Source organism: Zeus faber (assembly GCF_960531495.2).
Source record: "Zeus faber genome assembly, chromosome: 22".
Taxonomy (NCBI): Eukaryota; Metazoa; Chordata; class Actinopteri; order Zeiformes; family Zeidae; genus Zeus; species Zeus faber.
This window is the reverse complement of record NC_137209.1, coordinates 23,765,676-23,782,602: the sequence shown is the minus strand read 5'-3', so window position 1 is coordinate 23,782,602 and position 16,927 is coordinate 23,765,676. Positions and strand designations below refer to the sequence as shown.

Sequence of the window (16,927 nt, the reverse complement as noted above, 5' to 3'; positions counted from 1 at the left end):
GCGTCGAGTGGAAGAAATGGTTGTTTTGCTTGTTTTTCTTGTTTTTCTTGTTTTTCTTGTTTGTTTGTTTTGCTTGTTTTTCTTGTTTTGCTTGTTTTGCTTGTTTTTCCTGTTTTGCTTGTTTTGCTTGTTTTTCTTGTTTGTTTGTTTTGCTTGTTTTTCTTGTTTTGCTTGTTTTGCTTGTTTTTCTTGTTTTGCTTGTTTTTCTTGTTTGTTTGTTTTTCTTGTTTTGCTTGTTTTTCTTGTTTTGCTTGTTTTTCTTGTTTTTCTTGTTTGTTTGTTTTTCTTGTTTTGCTTGTTTTTCTTGTTTTTCTTGTTTGGATTGAAACGTCATTTCAAGGACTCGGGGTTTCATGCTCAGCTTTGGCCGCTGGAGGGCGCCACTGAGTGTCTTTGTTCATTCTGTCCGTTTTGCTTTTGTTCTTTATTTCCTTTGTGTTCATTAAATGTTTTCATTCGTATTTTATTCATTTGTTATTCTTTAGTTTTTTTAGTTTTTAAATTCATTTGTTTTATTCATCTCATTCATCTCAAGTTGTATTTCATTCTCACTCTGTTTTAACTTATTTTCCATTTGATTTCTTCCTTCTTTTGCGGCACTTTGCATTGGTGTGTTTTCAAGCGTGGAATAGAAATGAAGTTGAGCTTAATCACCTGAAACTCTTCAAACCTTAAATCCTTAAACCATGAATTTTTATTTCAATTAAGATGTGGTTCATATTTGTACCACGAGAGGGAGGAAGCAACATTCCATCCACCAAGTAATGTTCTTCCTCTTTTTAAATGTTAAAAGATACTAATATAATATAATAACTCATATAATAATGATATAATATACTAATATAATATACTAAGATAATATACTTTTATAATATACTAATTATATGATATAGTAATATAATATACTAATAATATAATATACTTGTAATAGAATCCGATATAATAATATACTAATATTAAACACGATGTCCACTAGATGGCGCCAGAGCAGACGGCACCTCAGGCTCAGTACACTTAACACCAATAATATAATATAATAATATACTTATAATACACTATACAATAACATAATATAGTAATAATGTAATATACTGTTATTACATACTAATAATATCATATGGTTGTATTATAATATAATATTTTAGTATACTTATATTATTAGTATATGATAGAATTACTATATTATATTATAGTATACTAATAATAAAATATACTGATAACATAACATACTAACATTTTAATATTTGTGGCGCTGCCCCTTGCGGCCGCCCGCGCGAGCGCCTCGTGTCGATTACAAGCATTTTAGTATTTTTGAGCTTATAGAGCTAATTGTGCGTAATCACCAGGTGTCATGACACTTCGCTGCATATACGTATGAACGTCTGTGTATGAACGTACGTACATGTACGTATGAACGTATGTACATGTACGTATGAATGTATGTCGGTGGGTGGCAGGATTTAGCTCAGGTTTATCTTTTAATTTTAAGAGTTGAAATTAATTTTTTGGCTTAAATGGTTTTAAAATTCTAAACCAGGATTAATTTTCCGCCTGTTGCTGTCAGTGTAACGTTGGACTAAGCAGGTGGAGTGTTCACAAGTTTGGATGAAAACACCGTTGAGACCAGGTGATACAACTTTGTGAAGCCATCAAAAAATGTGGTTATTTTTAATTTGGTTATAACTCATCATATAAATGATGAGATATGGCTTCTGATACAAATTCATTTTTTCGGAGTTCCCACGATTGCAGCATCACTTCCGACACTAATGAGTTTTCCGAGATCCTGTGTACGCAGCACCGCTTCCGGAAATAATTTGCTTTCCGCGATGCCATCAATGCCACATCACTTCCGACGGAGATTAGTTTTCCGAGTTCCCACGAACGCAGCATCGCTTCCGACACAAATTACAGTTTCTCAAGTTCCCTTGAACCCAGCACCGCTTCCAACACAAATACGTTTTCCCAGGTCCCGTGAACGCGGCATCGCCTCCTGCTTGGAGCGCTTTCTAATGCATGAGCCATAATAATTACATTGTCTATGGGTCCTTAAAAAAAAAAAGAAAAATAAATCCAAGTTTATGAGACATGTAAAACTCTTTATTTTAAACAGCATGTTCAACAGCCATTTTTCCATGATAACAACATAAAAATGCCGAAAATAACAAAACCGGTAAAAAATGCATTAGACATGGCCACCATCTTGGATTGGGATGAATACCAGCGGCTGCCATGTTGATATTTACAATTCCAAGGATTAGGGGTTGACAATGGTCACAAAAAAGATTATTTATAAACATCTAAAATGGTAAACATTGAAAGGAGCATTTCAGCTCAGTTCAGCCACGGTTTTAAAACTGGCCCCAAACATTGACTCGCGGCTAAATGAAGGAAAAGCTGCAAACGGCAGCGGAGGAACGGACGACATCCACATAAATATAAAGTCCATGAATACAAACATATTGACATCTTCAGGTATGTACAGAGATGAGGCGGCTGGGTCACTCTGCCAGAGCCCTCTGCAGGACGTCAATGTCCACGAGCGGAAGAGACGCCACTTCAAAAAACACCCTGAAACACAGCAACAACACACCCTGAAACACAGCAACAACACACACCCCCTGAAACACAACAACAACACACACCCCCTGAAACACAACAACAACACACACCCCCTGAAACACAACAACAACACACACCCCCTGAAACACAACAACAACACACACCCCCTGAATACAGCAACAACAACACACCCCCTGAAACACAACAACACACACCCCCTGAAACACAACAACACACTGTGAAACACAACAACAACACACACCCCCTGAATACAGCAACAACAACACACACACCCTGAATACAGCAACAACAACACACCCCCTGAAACACAACAACAACACACCCCCTGAAACACAACAACAACAACACACTGTGAAACACAACAACAACACACCCCCTGAAACACAACAACACACACACACACACACACACTGTGAAACACAACAACACACACACACACTGTGAAACACAACACACACACCCACACCCACACACACACACACACACACACACACACACACACACACCCTCATGTCTCATGTCTCACCCTCTATAATACTGACGTTATATTTGATGTTTGATATTTTTTATTTGATGTTTGATATTTAATATTTGATGTTTGATATTTAATATTTGATGTGGGAGGGTCAGTGTGTTGTGGCAGTGGGCGTGGCAGTGGGCGTGGCCATCTCACCCTCCACACACTCAACTCCTCCAACACGGAACTGAGCCAATTACAAATTCCCTCCTGATTATTTTCTCTACCTTTCTTCATTGATGTTGAAGTATTACTGGTGTACTTCACGGTTATTTAAAGCATCCATGTACTCACTGTCTTGTCCACTTCTGATGTAATATTTCACTCTCATTGAAATAGTAATGGTATAATTCAGTTCTTTAAATGATCAGAGTATAATTCACTCGGATGCAAAGCATGAATAAAGTTATTTAAAGTATTTAAAGTAGCATTCGTTTAAAGTAATTGTTATTTAAGGCAGTAGTTATATAGAGTAGTATTTCTTCAGAGTCATTAATTTAAGGTCGTATTTATTTAGAGTAGTATTAACTTAAAGTAGTATTTATTTATAGTTGCATTAGAGTAGTATAATTTAAGGTCGTATTGATGCAGAGTCGCATTAACCTAGAGTAGTATTACTTTTGGTTTGTCGAACAGTCCAACGCTGGAGTGAGGATCCACTGCCACTCTGCAGGACTGTTGTTCTGTGTTGCAGCTGATGGGGACATGGATGCAGACACAGACTCTGTCTCAGCGACATCTCCAAGTGCATTGATGACGTCGTCCCGAGAGTCACGGTCAGGACCTTCCCCAACCAGAAGCCCTGGGTTCATGGTGATGTCTGTGCCAAGCTCAGACCTTGAGGAAGTCCAGATATGACTGTCGGGAAGCCGTCGGAGATGCCAAAGGAGCCTACGGGGACAAGCTGGACCGTTTGAGGCAAGCAACACCATCCCAGCTGCGAGGCTAGCGGAGGACCAGGATGACTGCACTCTGTTCCTGTCTGTGGCTGACGTGAGGAGAGCTCTTAAAAGAGTAAACCCTCGCAAGTCTCCAGGGCCTGATGGCGTTCCAGGCCATGTCCTCATAGCGTGCGCCGACCAGCTGGCGGAGGTACTCACCTCTATATTCAACCTCTCCCTGATCCAGTCTACAGCCCCCACCTGCTTCAAACAGACAACCATTGTCCCGGTACCGAAGAAACAACCCATCACCTGCCTGAATGACTATGGCCCCGTAGCGCTGACCTCTACCATCATGAAGTGCTTCGAGCGACTCGTCAGAGCCCACATCTGCTCCTCCCTTCCTGACACCCTGGACACCCTTCAATTTGCATATCACCTGAACAGATCTACGGACGACGCCATCGCCCTGGCAGTGCACACCACCCTCTCCCACCTGGACAAGAGCAACACATACGTGAGGATGCTGTTTGTAGATGACAGCTCAGCGCTCAACACAATTGTGCCCACTAAGCTCAGGGTCCTGGGTCTTAACACCTCCCTCTGTAACTGGATCCTGGTCTTCCTGACGGGCAGACCCCGGGTGGCGAGAATGAGAAACATCTTCTCCTCTGCACTGACCCTGAGCACCGGAGCCCTGCAGGGCTGCGTACTGAGTCCCCTCCTGCCCTGTTCACACAGGACTATGTGCCAGGCGCAGCACCAACACCATCCTGAAGTTGCGGACGACACCACCCTCCTGAGTGTCATCTCCAACAACGATGAGTCCTCCTACAGAGAGGAGGTCAGCGTCTTGGCAACATGGTGCCAGAATAACAACCTCTCTCTCTCAACGTCTGCAAAACTAAAGAGATGATGGTGGACGACAGGAAACAACATCCACATCGACCGAGCTGAAGTGGAGAGAGTCTCCTGCTTCAAGTTCCTCGGTGTGTCCATCAGCGATGACCTCTCCTGGTCCAGGCAACCGGACGCGGCAATAAAAACTGCCCAAAAGCGACGATTCTTCCTGAGGAGACTCAAGAAGTTTGGCATGTCCGTCAGGACTCTCACCAGCTTCTACCGATGCACCATCGAGGGCATTCTTACCGGCCGCATCACCGCCTGGTGATCGCCAGGCGCTCCAGAGGGCGGCGAAGACAGCGGAGGGCATCATCGGCCGCCACCTCCCCTCCGAGCAAGGCATGTACCGCACGGCGCCTCAGGAAAGTCATAAAGGATGACAGCCACCCAGGCTGCTGACTGCTCAGGCTGCTGACTGCTCAGGCTGCTGACTGCTCAGGCTGCTGACTGCTCAGGCCGCTGCCGTCTGCTGAACGTTAGCGGACGACCAGCCTCACCAACACTTTTTACCCTCAGGCTTCTCAAGCTGCAACATCTGTCGTCAGCTCTGTCAGTTGAATGTACGTCACCACAACTACATGTACACGTCCAGCAGCAGTACTTCACTTTATATTGATATATTGATATTTACATCCATGTCTTGTGCAGTACACTGACCTGTTTCTGTTGGAACTGCTACAACGCTCCAATTATTTAAGTTTCCGTTTTAGGATTTTTATTTTCATTTGATGTACATACACTGGGACCTCTTGTATTTGTAACATCGACTCCTCCTCTTTTTTTATATTTGACTCTTATTTTATGTTAAAAAATGTTTCCCTCCTCATCTTTGCCGTTATTTGATCTTTTTATGCCACTACTCAGTTGTTGTGTTTTGTGCCCCAAGAACGTCACCGTACACAAGCACCTTGTGTTGTACTGTACACTTGACTAATAAAACACTTTGAACTTTTGGAGTATTAAGGAGAGTAACATTAATCTAGTATTACTTGAGTAGTATTAAGTAGAGTGGTATTTATTGAGAGTACTATTAATTTAAAGTAGTATTTCTTCAGAGTAGCAATAATTTAAAGTAGTATTGATTATTTAGTATTATTAGTATTATTATTTTAGTACTATATATTTTATTATATAGTATTATTTTAGAGTAGCATTAATCTAGAGTAGTATTACTTGAGTAATATTAGGTAGAGTAGTATTAATCTAGTGTGGTATTACTTGAGTAGTATTAAGTAGAGTAGTATTAATCTAGAGAAGGTATTACTTGAGTAGTATTAAGTAGAGTAGTATTACTTGGGTAATATTAAGTAGAGTAGTATTGAGTAGAGTAATCTTAATCTGGAGTAGTATTAAAGTGTTAATCTTGAGAAACATTCGGTAGAGCATATTAATCTAGAGTAGTAGTACTTAAGTAGCAGTACTGTTGTGTTCTTACTTGTGGGAGTACTTGCTTCGCACCGCTCGCAGTTTGTCGTCCGGCGGCGACGACATCATGGAGTGAAGCTTCAGGACGAGGTGAGACAGGTCAGAGACGTGATACCCGGAGTGGAAGAGGAGGAGGGGAGACTGCAGGAGAGAGAGACAGGGTCAAACCACAGACAGGCAGACAGACAGACAGACAGACACACCCGGAGTGGAAGAGGAGGAGGGGAGACTGCAGGAGAGAGAGACAGGGTCAAACCACAGACAGACAGATAGACAGACAGACAGACAGACACACCCAGAGTGGAAGAGGAGGAGGGGAGACTGCAGGAGAGAGAGACAGGGTCAAACCACAGACAGACAGACAGACAGACAGACAGACAGACAGACGACTCACCCATCCTCCCAGCTGTTTGGTTACCAGGGCGACCAGCAGGCAGGCGGCGGCCATCTTGGAGCCGCGCTCGCCCACCAGGTCCATGTTGTACAGACTGAGCTCGCACACGTAGCGCGCTAGCGTTAGCGTGTCCATGGCCACGCCAGCGCACTGTCAGAAAGACACGTTTTGACATGTGTTTGATGAAAATAAACAGACAAAATGGGAATAAAATGTGCTCATTTAAACATGTTTGTGAAGAAAAAACACAAATGACCAAACAAATGTCAGATTTCACATTAAAAAACAAAAAGATGACAGATTATGTGAGGTAGTGGTACCATCTGGTGGCACTAGGCAGAAACTACAATGAAGACGTATCTATATAACGATAATAATAACGACGATAATAATGATAATAATAACAACAATAATAATATAATGATGACAAAAATGATAATAATAATAATAAGTGGGAACCTTTGCGTAGCGCCGCAGGAAGCGGTAGGAGATGGGAATGCTGATGTCAAAGTCCAGCACCTGCAGCATCCTGGTTTCCATGGCGATCATCTCCTCATGCTTGTAGGCGTCATCGCAGATGTACAGGAAGTCCTCGACGCACGGCTGGTTCCGCTCCTGGTGCATCATGGGAAGAGGAGGAGGGCAGGAATATGCATATAAAAAAAAATAAAAATAAAGAAAAAGGTTAAATCTATTTTTGCGACAATGAAGTAGAAATATTTTAACTTTAAATATTTACAATAAAAATAGATACCTAAAATACTTGAAAAAAAAAAAAAGATTTTATGTATACATAAATATATTTTAGATATATTTAACGCACAAAATGGTCGGATTCAGGACCCAAATATGACATGAAATAAAACATTTTAAAAAACAAGCGAGACAATAAAAACTTCCAAAGCGTCTTCTGTGCCACGCCCCCTGCAGACCCATGCACGACCCCCGGGGGAGGGGCCACCGCCCTCACCTCGAACTTGGAGGCCACCAGCATGGCGGTGGAGCCGATGAGCTGCAGCACCTCCCGCTGGACGGGGGCGCGCGCCAGGAAGTGGTCAGTCAGCTTGACCGCCAGGTACAGCGTCTCGTGGTTCAGCTCAAAGTTCTCCTGGACGCAGGAGGTCAAAGGTCAAAAAGGGAGGAATGTAAAAAGTACAAACTCTTCTCACCTTTCTTTCCATATGGCAAACTGTTTATTTCTTATAAACAAACATCATTAATACAACATTTTATCATATTTATCTGATTATTTCTATTATGCTAGGTTTTAAACTTTTGTCTCTTTCAATGTTGTAGCTTAAATTATAATATTATAAATAATAACAATTAATAAATATACACAAATAAATATAAATAAATAATAATAATAAAGATAATAAATAATCGTATTGCAACATTATGTTCCATGATGTCAGGTGTAATGAATGTCATTACACCTTTTAGTCATTTTAAATTGTTCAAACTGTAAAACCCAATTATTAATATTATTGTTAATAAATGTACTTGAGACTCTTTTAATCTGTTTTTATTTTCCCCCATTTCTATGCTTCTATCCATCTTTGCGTTCATTTAAGTTCATGAAATAAGCACTTTGAATGAGCCTTTCGTACAAAACGTGAGGATATAAATACTAATAAAAGAAGCTAATAAAGCTGCCTGGAATTAATTTATTATTAATTATTATGATGATGATGATGATGATGATGATGATGATGATGACCATGATGAACCGACCTGGACCTCCACCAGCCAGTCCACCAGGATGGCCCTCATCCCGGGGGTCAGGCTGGGCTGCTGGTCCATGTAGTCCACCAGAACAAACTGCTCCTGAACAAACAAACAGCACATCAGCTTTAACATTTTAACATTTGTTCCCAATTATGTGGAAACAAAATCTGATGAAATTCCAATCACAACCTGTGTCTTGGCCAGGGACCAACAGTTAGTGACGAATAAAAAGCTCAAAATAATGTTGAAAAATAGTGAAAATTGGGAATAAAATATATTAAATAAAAAGAAAGAGTAAATGCCTCATATTATATATTACACATTATTATTAAACACACGCACACACCTCCCGGCGACGCAGGTGGTCGAAGATGTCCTTGGCGTACTCAGGGCTCATGAAGACGTCGTCCTGGTGCTCAGAGTCCACGTCGAACTGCTCTGGGATCTGAGGACGGGAGCGGAGAGAGAGACCCCATCAAAGACAGAAACCACAAAACCACAACAACAAAATAAAAAATGAAATGAAAAAAACATTTGTTCTGATGGAATCTTCCAGCCACACACGTTCCACGCACGTCCAAACAGAACCTGGAACCAACTGAGTGTTGGCCACGCCCACGCAGCGCAGCCGAGCGTGTTGGCCACGCCCACGCAGTAAACTTGGGTGTGTGGGCGTGGCCAACACTCACAGTGAGTGTTTCCACAGAATCGAACCAGCTCATCGTTCACCGGTCGTCAGGAACCTCCAAGCAAAACATAAACGGGGAATCCAACCCTCCACCCATCCTCACCGGGGGCCTCTGGAGGTGTGCCGGTGGCTCCCGGCCAGCAGGGGGCGCGGCGGCCACCAGTTCTTCGGCTGGAGCCGCCGCCACGACCCGCTTGGGACGCTCAGCCTTGCCGCTCGCTCCCTCTGAGCTGACGGAGGACGACCTGATGGAGGAAGGAGAAGAAAGAGGAGGGACGGTCAGCTGCGGCCATCTTGGATCAATTATAACTAGAAACTAAAATAAGCGATGGAGACCAGATAAGGACATTATTTAATTGTTAAAACGCTCCGTCAAGACATTTAACTACGTCACCATATGACAGAGACACCAACCATTCAAAACAACCTTTCCAGTTTTGGAGTCACTCCATAAAGAGTGACGAAACCGCCTGGCAGGACCGGCGTCCATGTTTCCAGGAAAACAAGAGGGAGGAGAAGAAGGGCGGAGTTACTTTTTCAGGGTGGCTCGGAACCGCGCGGCCACCGAGATGGAGGCTGCGGCTTTGGGTGGAGCCGCTGCCTCTGCTGCTTTGGGTGGAGCTGCCGGTTTCTTCAGTTTCCCCGTCAGCTTCTTCCCTGGGAGGCTGATCTGGACCTTGTGGGCCTGCGGAGCACGGGCACAAAGGATCATCCATGTTCTACCTTCACATTTACATTTACATTTAGTCATTGATCAGACGCTTTTATCCAAAGCCACTTACAATTATTCAAACAGCGACGGACGCAGCCATCAGGAGCAATGAGGGGTTAAGTGTCTTGCTCAAGGACACTACAGCATGCTAGCAGGAGGAGCCTGGGATCCAACCAGCAACCTTTAGATCACTGGACGACCAGCTCTACCTCCTGAGCTACCGTCCCCATCACCTGAGAAGGACGCCACGACGCCACGAAGCCATGACGTCATGACGCCATGAAGCCATGACGTCATGAGGCCGTGATGCCATGAAGCCACGACGCCACACAGCTGAACATCACAATGCATCCCATATCCAACAACGTGACCACGGAGATTTTTATATATTAATACAATTAACATTCTATTCTGTTCTCACTGGGCTTTAAAAAAATATTTCCGTTTCCGTGGTGCAGGGCGTGGCTTCACTTCCCTGGTCTGTTGACGTGCGTTTCCACGACCAACGGATCTCCTTGGTGCACTCCACTTTTTCCCCTCGGAGGAAACCTCCAGCGCCAAATTGAAGCACCAAAAGCGGACGATTCCTCAAAGCGCCGAACCCAACGTTCCACTCAGTCACGTCCCTCCGTCCGGATGGAGCCGCCGTGTTCTTAACGTGTCGGTGGCTGGAAAACGCTCGGAGGCGCAGCGCGGCCAAATTTGGCGTAAGTACTAAATTCATGTTCAACAAGGGTCACCAGACAGCACCACCCGCGAGCGTAGGCGGCGCCGGACCGGGGACGCAAAACCAAGTGGAGAAGCGGTTGCCGTGGCAATGCTCGTCATAATCAGATTGGCGTCGTTGTTCCGAAATTATCGACCGCTGGTTGCTGCTGTCGGCCAATCAGAATGCAGAATCGCACAGAGTGAGTCGCATCCAGATGTTTCATATGTCCAGAGAGTGAATGAACCAACGTTAAGGTTGAAATATGAGGCTCAAAACATTCTTCAAATGGATCAGATCTGACACTGTGTCCACCGGCGTGACGCCACGCCCAAACGTTTGGTGAAATTCTCCAGGTCGTTCTGGTTTCCACCCGGAATCGTCCGGAGGTGGTGGAGGATCGTCTTCATCTTCCTCCTCCTCCTCCTCCTCCTCCTCCTCACAAACCCTCAGACCGAGCCCAGGACTCACGTTGGTGATGTCGCTGAAGGCCGGCCTCTTCGTCGGGGCTCCAAGGGCGGGGGACGACACCCTCTTCACCTGGGGGCCCTCCTCCTGACACACAGTCACAAGTCAAAAATAGAAAAAATTGTAACATACAATAAAACAATAAAACCATAATAATTATTAAGTTGTTTTTTTTTTTAATCATTGAAATCAATTTGCCACGCCCACACACTGGACCCATAGAATATGTAAGGCCACACCGAGGCTGACGAGTGTGCAACGTTTGGTGGGTTTGGGTTTCTTAAGGCCCCAGAAAGAAGAAGAACGTGAAGAATAAACGGAGCAATAACAGATTAATAATTCAAGTCAAAAACCAGAAACTGTACAGACGTGTAAATATCAACCTGTTCACAAGCCGTGTTCCAGTGTGGAAAACAAACTGGATAAAACAACATAAGGAGCACTGTAGTGGGCGTGGCCGCAGGGTTAAACCCTCTACTGATTGGCCCCCCACGTCTCCCTTCCTGTTTGGCGCTGCCCCGCCCGGCCCCCGCCCCCGGCCCCGCCCGTCCTTCACCTGACACTCATTCTTCCCCAGTTTTGGGATTTTGCTCCTGGTGACGGGTTTCTGCCCCCGGGTGATCGGCATGGTGGCCCTGGTGCACTCTGGAGGAAAGAGTAGAAAACATGATCTCCATGTCCCACATTCAAAAAGAAGCTGCAGTGGAATAAGAAAACTAAATAATAATATACAAGTTAAATCCACCTCCATTTGCTTTTACTGCTGATGAACGTCTGAGTGTTTTATATTTTAAGTTCATCTCTATGTGCTGAATAAAAAAAAACACATAAATCAATAATGCCACACACACACACACACACACACACACACACACACACACACACACACACACACACACACACACACACACACACACACACACACACACACACACACACACACACACACACACAACAGTTTTAACAGCCAGGACTTGTACTCTGTGAGCTCAGTGGTGGATGTAAGTTAAGGTAAGTTTCATTGAGGAGGATTTAAATGTATATTTCATACAACACAGACAATTAATTCTCGTATATGATTATAGAAGCAGAATCAACATTGTGGCTCCGCCCCTTGCGGCCGCCTGCGCGAGCACCTCGTGTCCATTACACACATTTTAGTATTTCTAGAGCTTATTGTGCCTCATCACCAGGTGTCATGACATTTCACTGCAGATATGTATGAACATATGGAGATGTATGAACGTATGTACAGTATATGTATGAATGTATATATATGTATGAATGTATGGATATGTATGAACGTATGGATATGTATGAACGTATGTACAGTGTATGTATGAATGTATATATGTATGTATGAACGTATGTATATGTATGAACATATGTACAGTATTTGTATGAATGTATACATATGTATGAACATATGTATATGTATGAACGTATGTACATTATATGTATGCATGTATATATGTATGAACGTATGTATATGTATGAACGTATGTAGATGTATGAACGTATGTACAGTATTTGTATGAATGCATACATATGTATGAACATATGTATATGTATGAACGTATGTACAGTATATGTATGAACGTATGGAGATGTATGAACGTATGTATATGTATGAACGTATGTACATTATATGTATATGTCAAATAAACCTCTTGAATCTTGAACTTGAACTGCATAAACACACACATACATAATGCAGACACAGATACTGCTACACACACACTACACACTGCACAACACACAATGCAGATACACATACTGCTACACACACATACTGCATAAACACACACAGATAATGCATACACGCGCACGCACATCCATACATACATACATCCATCCATCCATCCATCCATCCATCCATCCATACATACATACTGTACATACATACATACATACATACATCCATCCATCCATCCATCCATCCATCCATACATACATACATACATCCATACATACATACATCCATCCATACATCCATACATCCATACATACATCCATACATACATACATACATACATGCATACATGCATACATGCATACATGCATACATACATCCATACATCCATACATACATACATACATACATACATAACGCATACACATAAAAAACATAAAAACACACACATGCATTACCCATTTACGTTAGAAAACGTAAAAAAAGGACCAGATTTAAACCGATGCAGCGTTTACACGTGAAATTGTTTTACCACCTTTGATTAAAACCGGAGAGTTTGATAAAAGTAGTTAGTAGTATTTAGTAGAAGGTGATCTCACTGCAGTGATGATGGAGTAAATCCTTCGGATCTGCACGGAGCTGCTTCTCATTCCGCTTCACACACACGACGCACTGCGATTCAAACTGTTGAGCCGAGCTCTGATTGGCCGGGGCCCCGGTCCGAGCGGCCAATCACGGAGCGCCCTGGAATGCGCTTGTTATGATGCTGCGTTTCGAAGGCCCCTGAAACTCCGACAACTCATCCATCCCGCCTGGGACGGGGTGAAGGAAGGGCCGTCCAAGGTGCTTTCCAGGGGGAATCCCCGGGCACCACGCCCGGGAGAGCGCAGGCTGTCAACACGGCAGCACGGCGGCACACGCGGTAACCAATGAAGCATGGGTTTTTATTTGAAACAAGTTGAACTTGGATGGAAAACACTCCTACTCTGTAGTTCCCATCCAGGTACAGAGATGATGCTGAAGACTCCGGACTCCATGTTTCCAGCTCACAGACAAGGAGCTCAACGGGGGAAGTGCCAACGACGGCACTGAAATTTCCGATTATGGATGGTTGTTGGAACGCAGCATGAGACACAGGGATAAACCGAAACAAATCAACAAACGGACCCAACACATGTTTATAATCATAATAATAATCATAATGATAATAATCATAATAATAATAATGATAATAACAATAATAATACTAATAATAATAATCATAATGATAATAATCATAATAATAATCATAATAATCATAATAATCATAATCATAATAATATTAATAATCATAATAACAATCATAATCATAATAATAATAACGATAATCATTATCATAATAATAAGAATCATAATCATAATAATAACAATAATAATCATAATAATAATCATAATCATAATAATCATAATAATAATAACAATAATAATAACGATAATAATAATAATAACAACAACAATAATAATAATCATAACAATAATAATAATCATAATAATAACAATTATCATAATCATAATAATCATAACAATTATAATAATAATCATAATAATAATCATAATAATCATAATAATAATCATAATAATAATAATAAGAAGAAGAACAAGGAGAAAAGAAGAAGAATCGTCATCATCATAATAATCATTAAAATCATAATACTAACAATAACAATGATAATTATAATCATAAAAATAAAAATAATGATACAAAATAATGTGAAATGTAAATACACACGGAAAGAAATATGTTAAGTAAGGTTAATACTACTCATAATAACAGTAGTTTAAATAGCGAATGTTTTAAGTTACGTTGGTTTACTACTGCTACTACTACTATTATTATATTCCAATAAATTAATAAAACATTTATTAAATGACGTTAGTTTTATACTACTACTACCTCTAAAAATAATATGAAATGTTAATTAACACGTGAAGGAATACATTTAATTAAGTTAGATTCATTCACTACGAGTAATAATGATAATTTCAATAACAAATGTGAGTCACTCTTACTATGTGCTCCGGTGGGTTATCTCCCAAACAGGAGCCTTTCTGGGTGGAGTTTGCATGTTCTCCCCGTGCTCACATGGGGTTTCCTCCACCTCACGTCAGTAAGGACCCCCACCCAAAACATGCACCCATCATGGTGTGACCAGCGATGGACACTTATCACCTGGTCCCCGGGTGCGTCCACGTACGCTGCCCACTGCTCCTGCTGTGGCCCCAGAGGAAGGACAAGCCAGGATGGTTCAATGCAGAGGATCCATTTCACCAGCACCACCAAAGCATGTGTGTGTGTGTGTGTGTGTGTGTGTGTGTGTGTGTGTGTGTGTGTGTGTGTGTGCAAGCGTGTGTTGTAGTGTGGTGTGTTGTGTGATGAATAAAGACTGTTTCTTCTTCTCTTTTCTTTTCTCTTTTCTCTTATATTTCAATACATTTGTAATAATACGATCATGTTGAGAAATGTCAAAAAATACGAACTAAAAACCATCACGAAGCATCCAAATGAAATGTGAAATCACTGCCGTGTAATGTGTGTGTGTGTGTGTGTGTGTGTGTGCGTGTCTTAGTGTGTGTGTGTCTGTGTGTGCGTGTCTGTGTGTGTGTGTGTGTCTGTGTGTGCATGTCTGTGTGTGTGTGTGTGTGTGTGTGTGTCTTTGTGTGTGTGTGTGTGTGTGTGTGTGTGTGTGTGTGTCTGTGTGTGTCTGTGTGTGTGTGTGTGTGTGTGTGTGTGTGTCTGTGTGTGTGTGTGTGTGTGTGTGTGTGTGTGTCTGTGTCTGTGTGTGTGTCTGTGTCTGTGTGTGTGTCTGTGTGTGTGTGTGTGTGTCTGTCTGTGTGTGTGTGTGTGTGTGTGTGTGTGTGTGTGTCTGTGTGTGTGTGTCTGTGTGTGTGTGTGTCTGTGTGTGTGTGTGTCTGTGTCTGTGTGTGCGTGTCTGTGTGTGTGTGTGTGTCTGTGTGTGTGTGTGTCTGTGTGTGTGTGTGTATGTGCGTGCTTGTGGGAACTTCCGGGACATGCCCCGCCCCCTTCCCCTTGAGCTTGAACGGAGCACCGAGTGGGCGGAGACTGAGGAGTTTGAACTCCTCATCAGCCAATAGGAGCTCAGCAGCTTCACCCTGTTTTCCTTGTCACTGACTCATTTCAAATGTAAAAACCAATGAATGGATGGAACATGATCCCAGTGTGTGTGTGTGTGTGTGTGTGTGTGTGTGTGTGTGTGTGTGTGTGTGTGTGTGTGTGTGTGTGTGTGTGTGTGTGTGTGTGTGTGTGTGTGTGTGTGTGTGTGTGTGTGTGTGTGTGTGTGTGTGCGTATGTGTTTATGCAGTATATCGTGTATATATCTATACTCTGTTCAGAACTATATTCAGAACTATAAAAGTCCTGTCAATGTGTAAATAAAAAAAAACATTAAAGAAATATTAAAAATATAAATATTCGAAAATATACAAAAAAACATCAAAGACAGTTTGAGTCATATATCAATATATAAAAAGTGTAAATTATGAATTATGAAATATTTAATGTTTTCATTAAACTTCTTTTATATTTCTTATAAAGCAAAACATTAACAAATATGAAACATTCAAAAAACAAAAAAAATCCCCCCAAAATCCTTATATACAGAAAGATATTAATATAAATAAAAACATTGAGAGTAATTTCTTCGTACATGTGTTGAGATGTGCAGGTTTGATTACTGGACGTAGACTCGCTGCGGCACCAGGTTCTGTGTCGTCACCGCACACTGTTTCCATGGCGACGCTCCATGAAACCGCCCTGACGTCGCCTGCAACGCGACACAGGAACGACGGAGGCTGTTGACGGGACAGCGTTCTTGTTTTTCCACCTGACATTTTGGTAGCACCTCAGCTCGCTTGGAGCCACAACAGAGGCGACGGGTACCCGGGACCGGGTACTATCCACAACTTCTGCCCAATGGAAAACTAAATGAGCGAGTAGAGTCGAGTCCGGTTGAGCCGGTACCATGCGGTGGAAAAGCATCACAAATTAAAGTAAATTTCAAACCCAACCCCAAACCCTTCAAACCCCACTAACCCAACCTCCAAACCCTCTTAACCCAACCCCAAACCCTTCAAACCCCACTAACCCAACCCCAAACCCTCAAAAAACCCCAACCCAACCTCCAAACCCTCTTAACCCAACCCCAAACCCTCCAAACCTCCTGAACCCAACC

At 42.4% G+C, this 16,927-nt stretch overlaps 1 protein-coding gene across 2 annotated transcripts; it reads right to left on the bottom strand.

Annotated features, from left to right (window-relative positions):
- Positions 1-2,095: 2,095 nt before the first annotated feature.
- ccnb3 (cyclin B3) lies at positions 2,096-13,369 on the bottom strand. 2 transcript variants are annotated; one of them, XM_080022888.1, is made up of 12 exons: positions 13,298-13,369; positions 11,562-11,650; positions 11,009-11,092; positions 9,653-9,804; positions 9,223-9,364; positions 8,778-8,876; positions 8,438-8,530; positions 7,674-7,811; positions 7,163-7,318; positions 6,704-6,853; positions 6,320-6,450; positions 2,096-2,571 (listed from the first exon to the last, which is right to left on the bottom strand). In XM_080022888.1, the coding sequence occupies exons 2-12, from the start codon at positions 11,631-11,633 to the stop codon at positions 2,502-2,504; spliced, it is 1,287 nt and encodes a 428-aa protein (XP_079879014.1). In that variant the 5' UTR covers positions 11,634-11,650; positions 13,298-13,369; the 3' UTR covers positions 2,096-2,501. The 2 variants fall into 2 exon arrangements, with proteins under 2 accessions (XP_079879014.1, XP_079879015.1); XM_080022889.1 differs by having other exon boundaries at positions 13,234-13,318.
- Between the last annotated feature and the right edge of the window lie 3,558 nt (positions 13,370-16,927).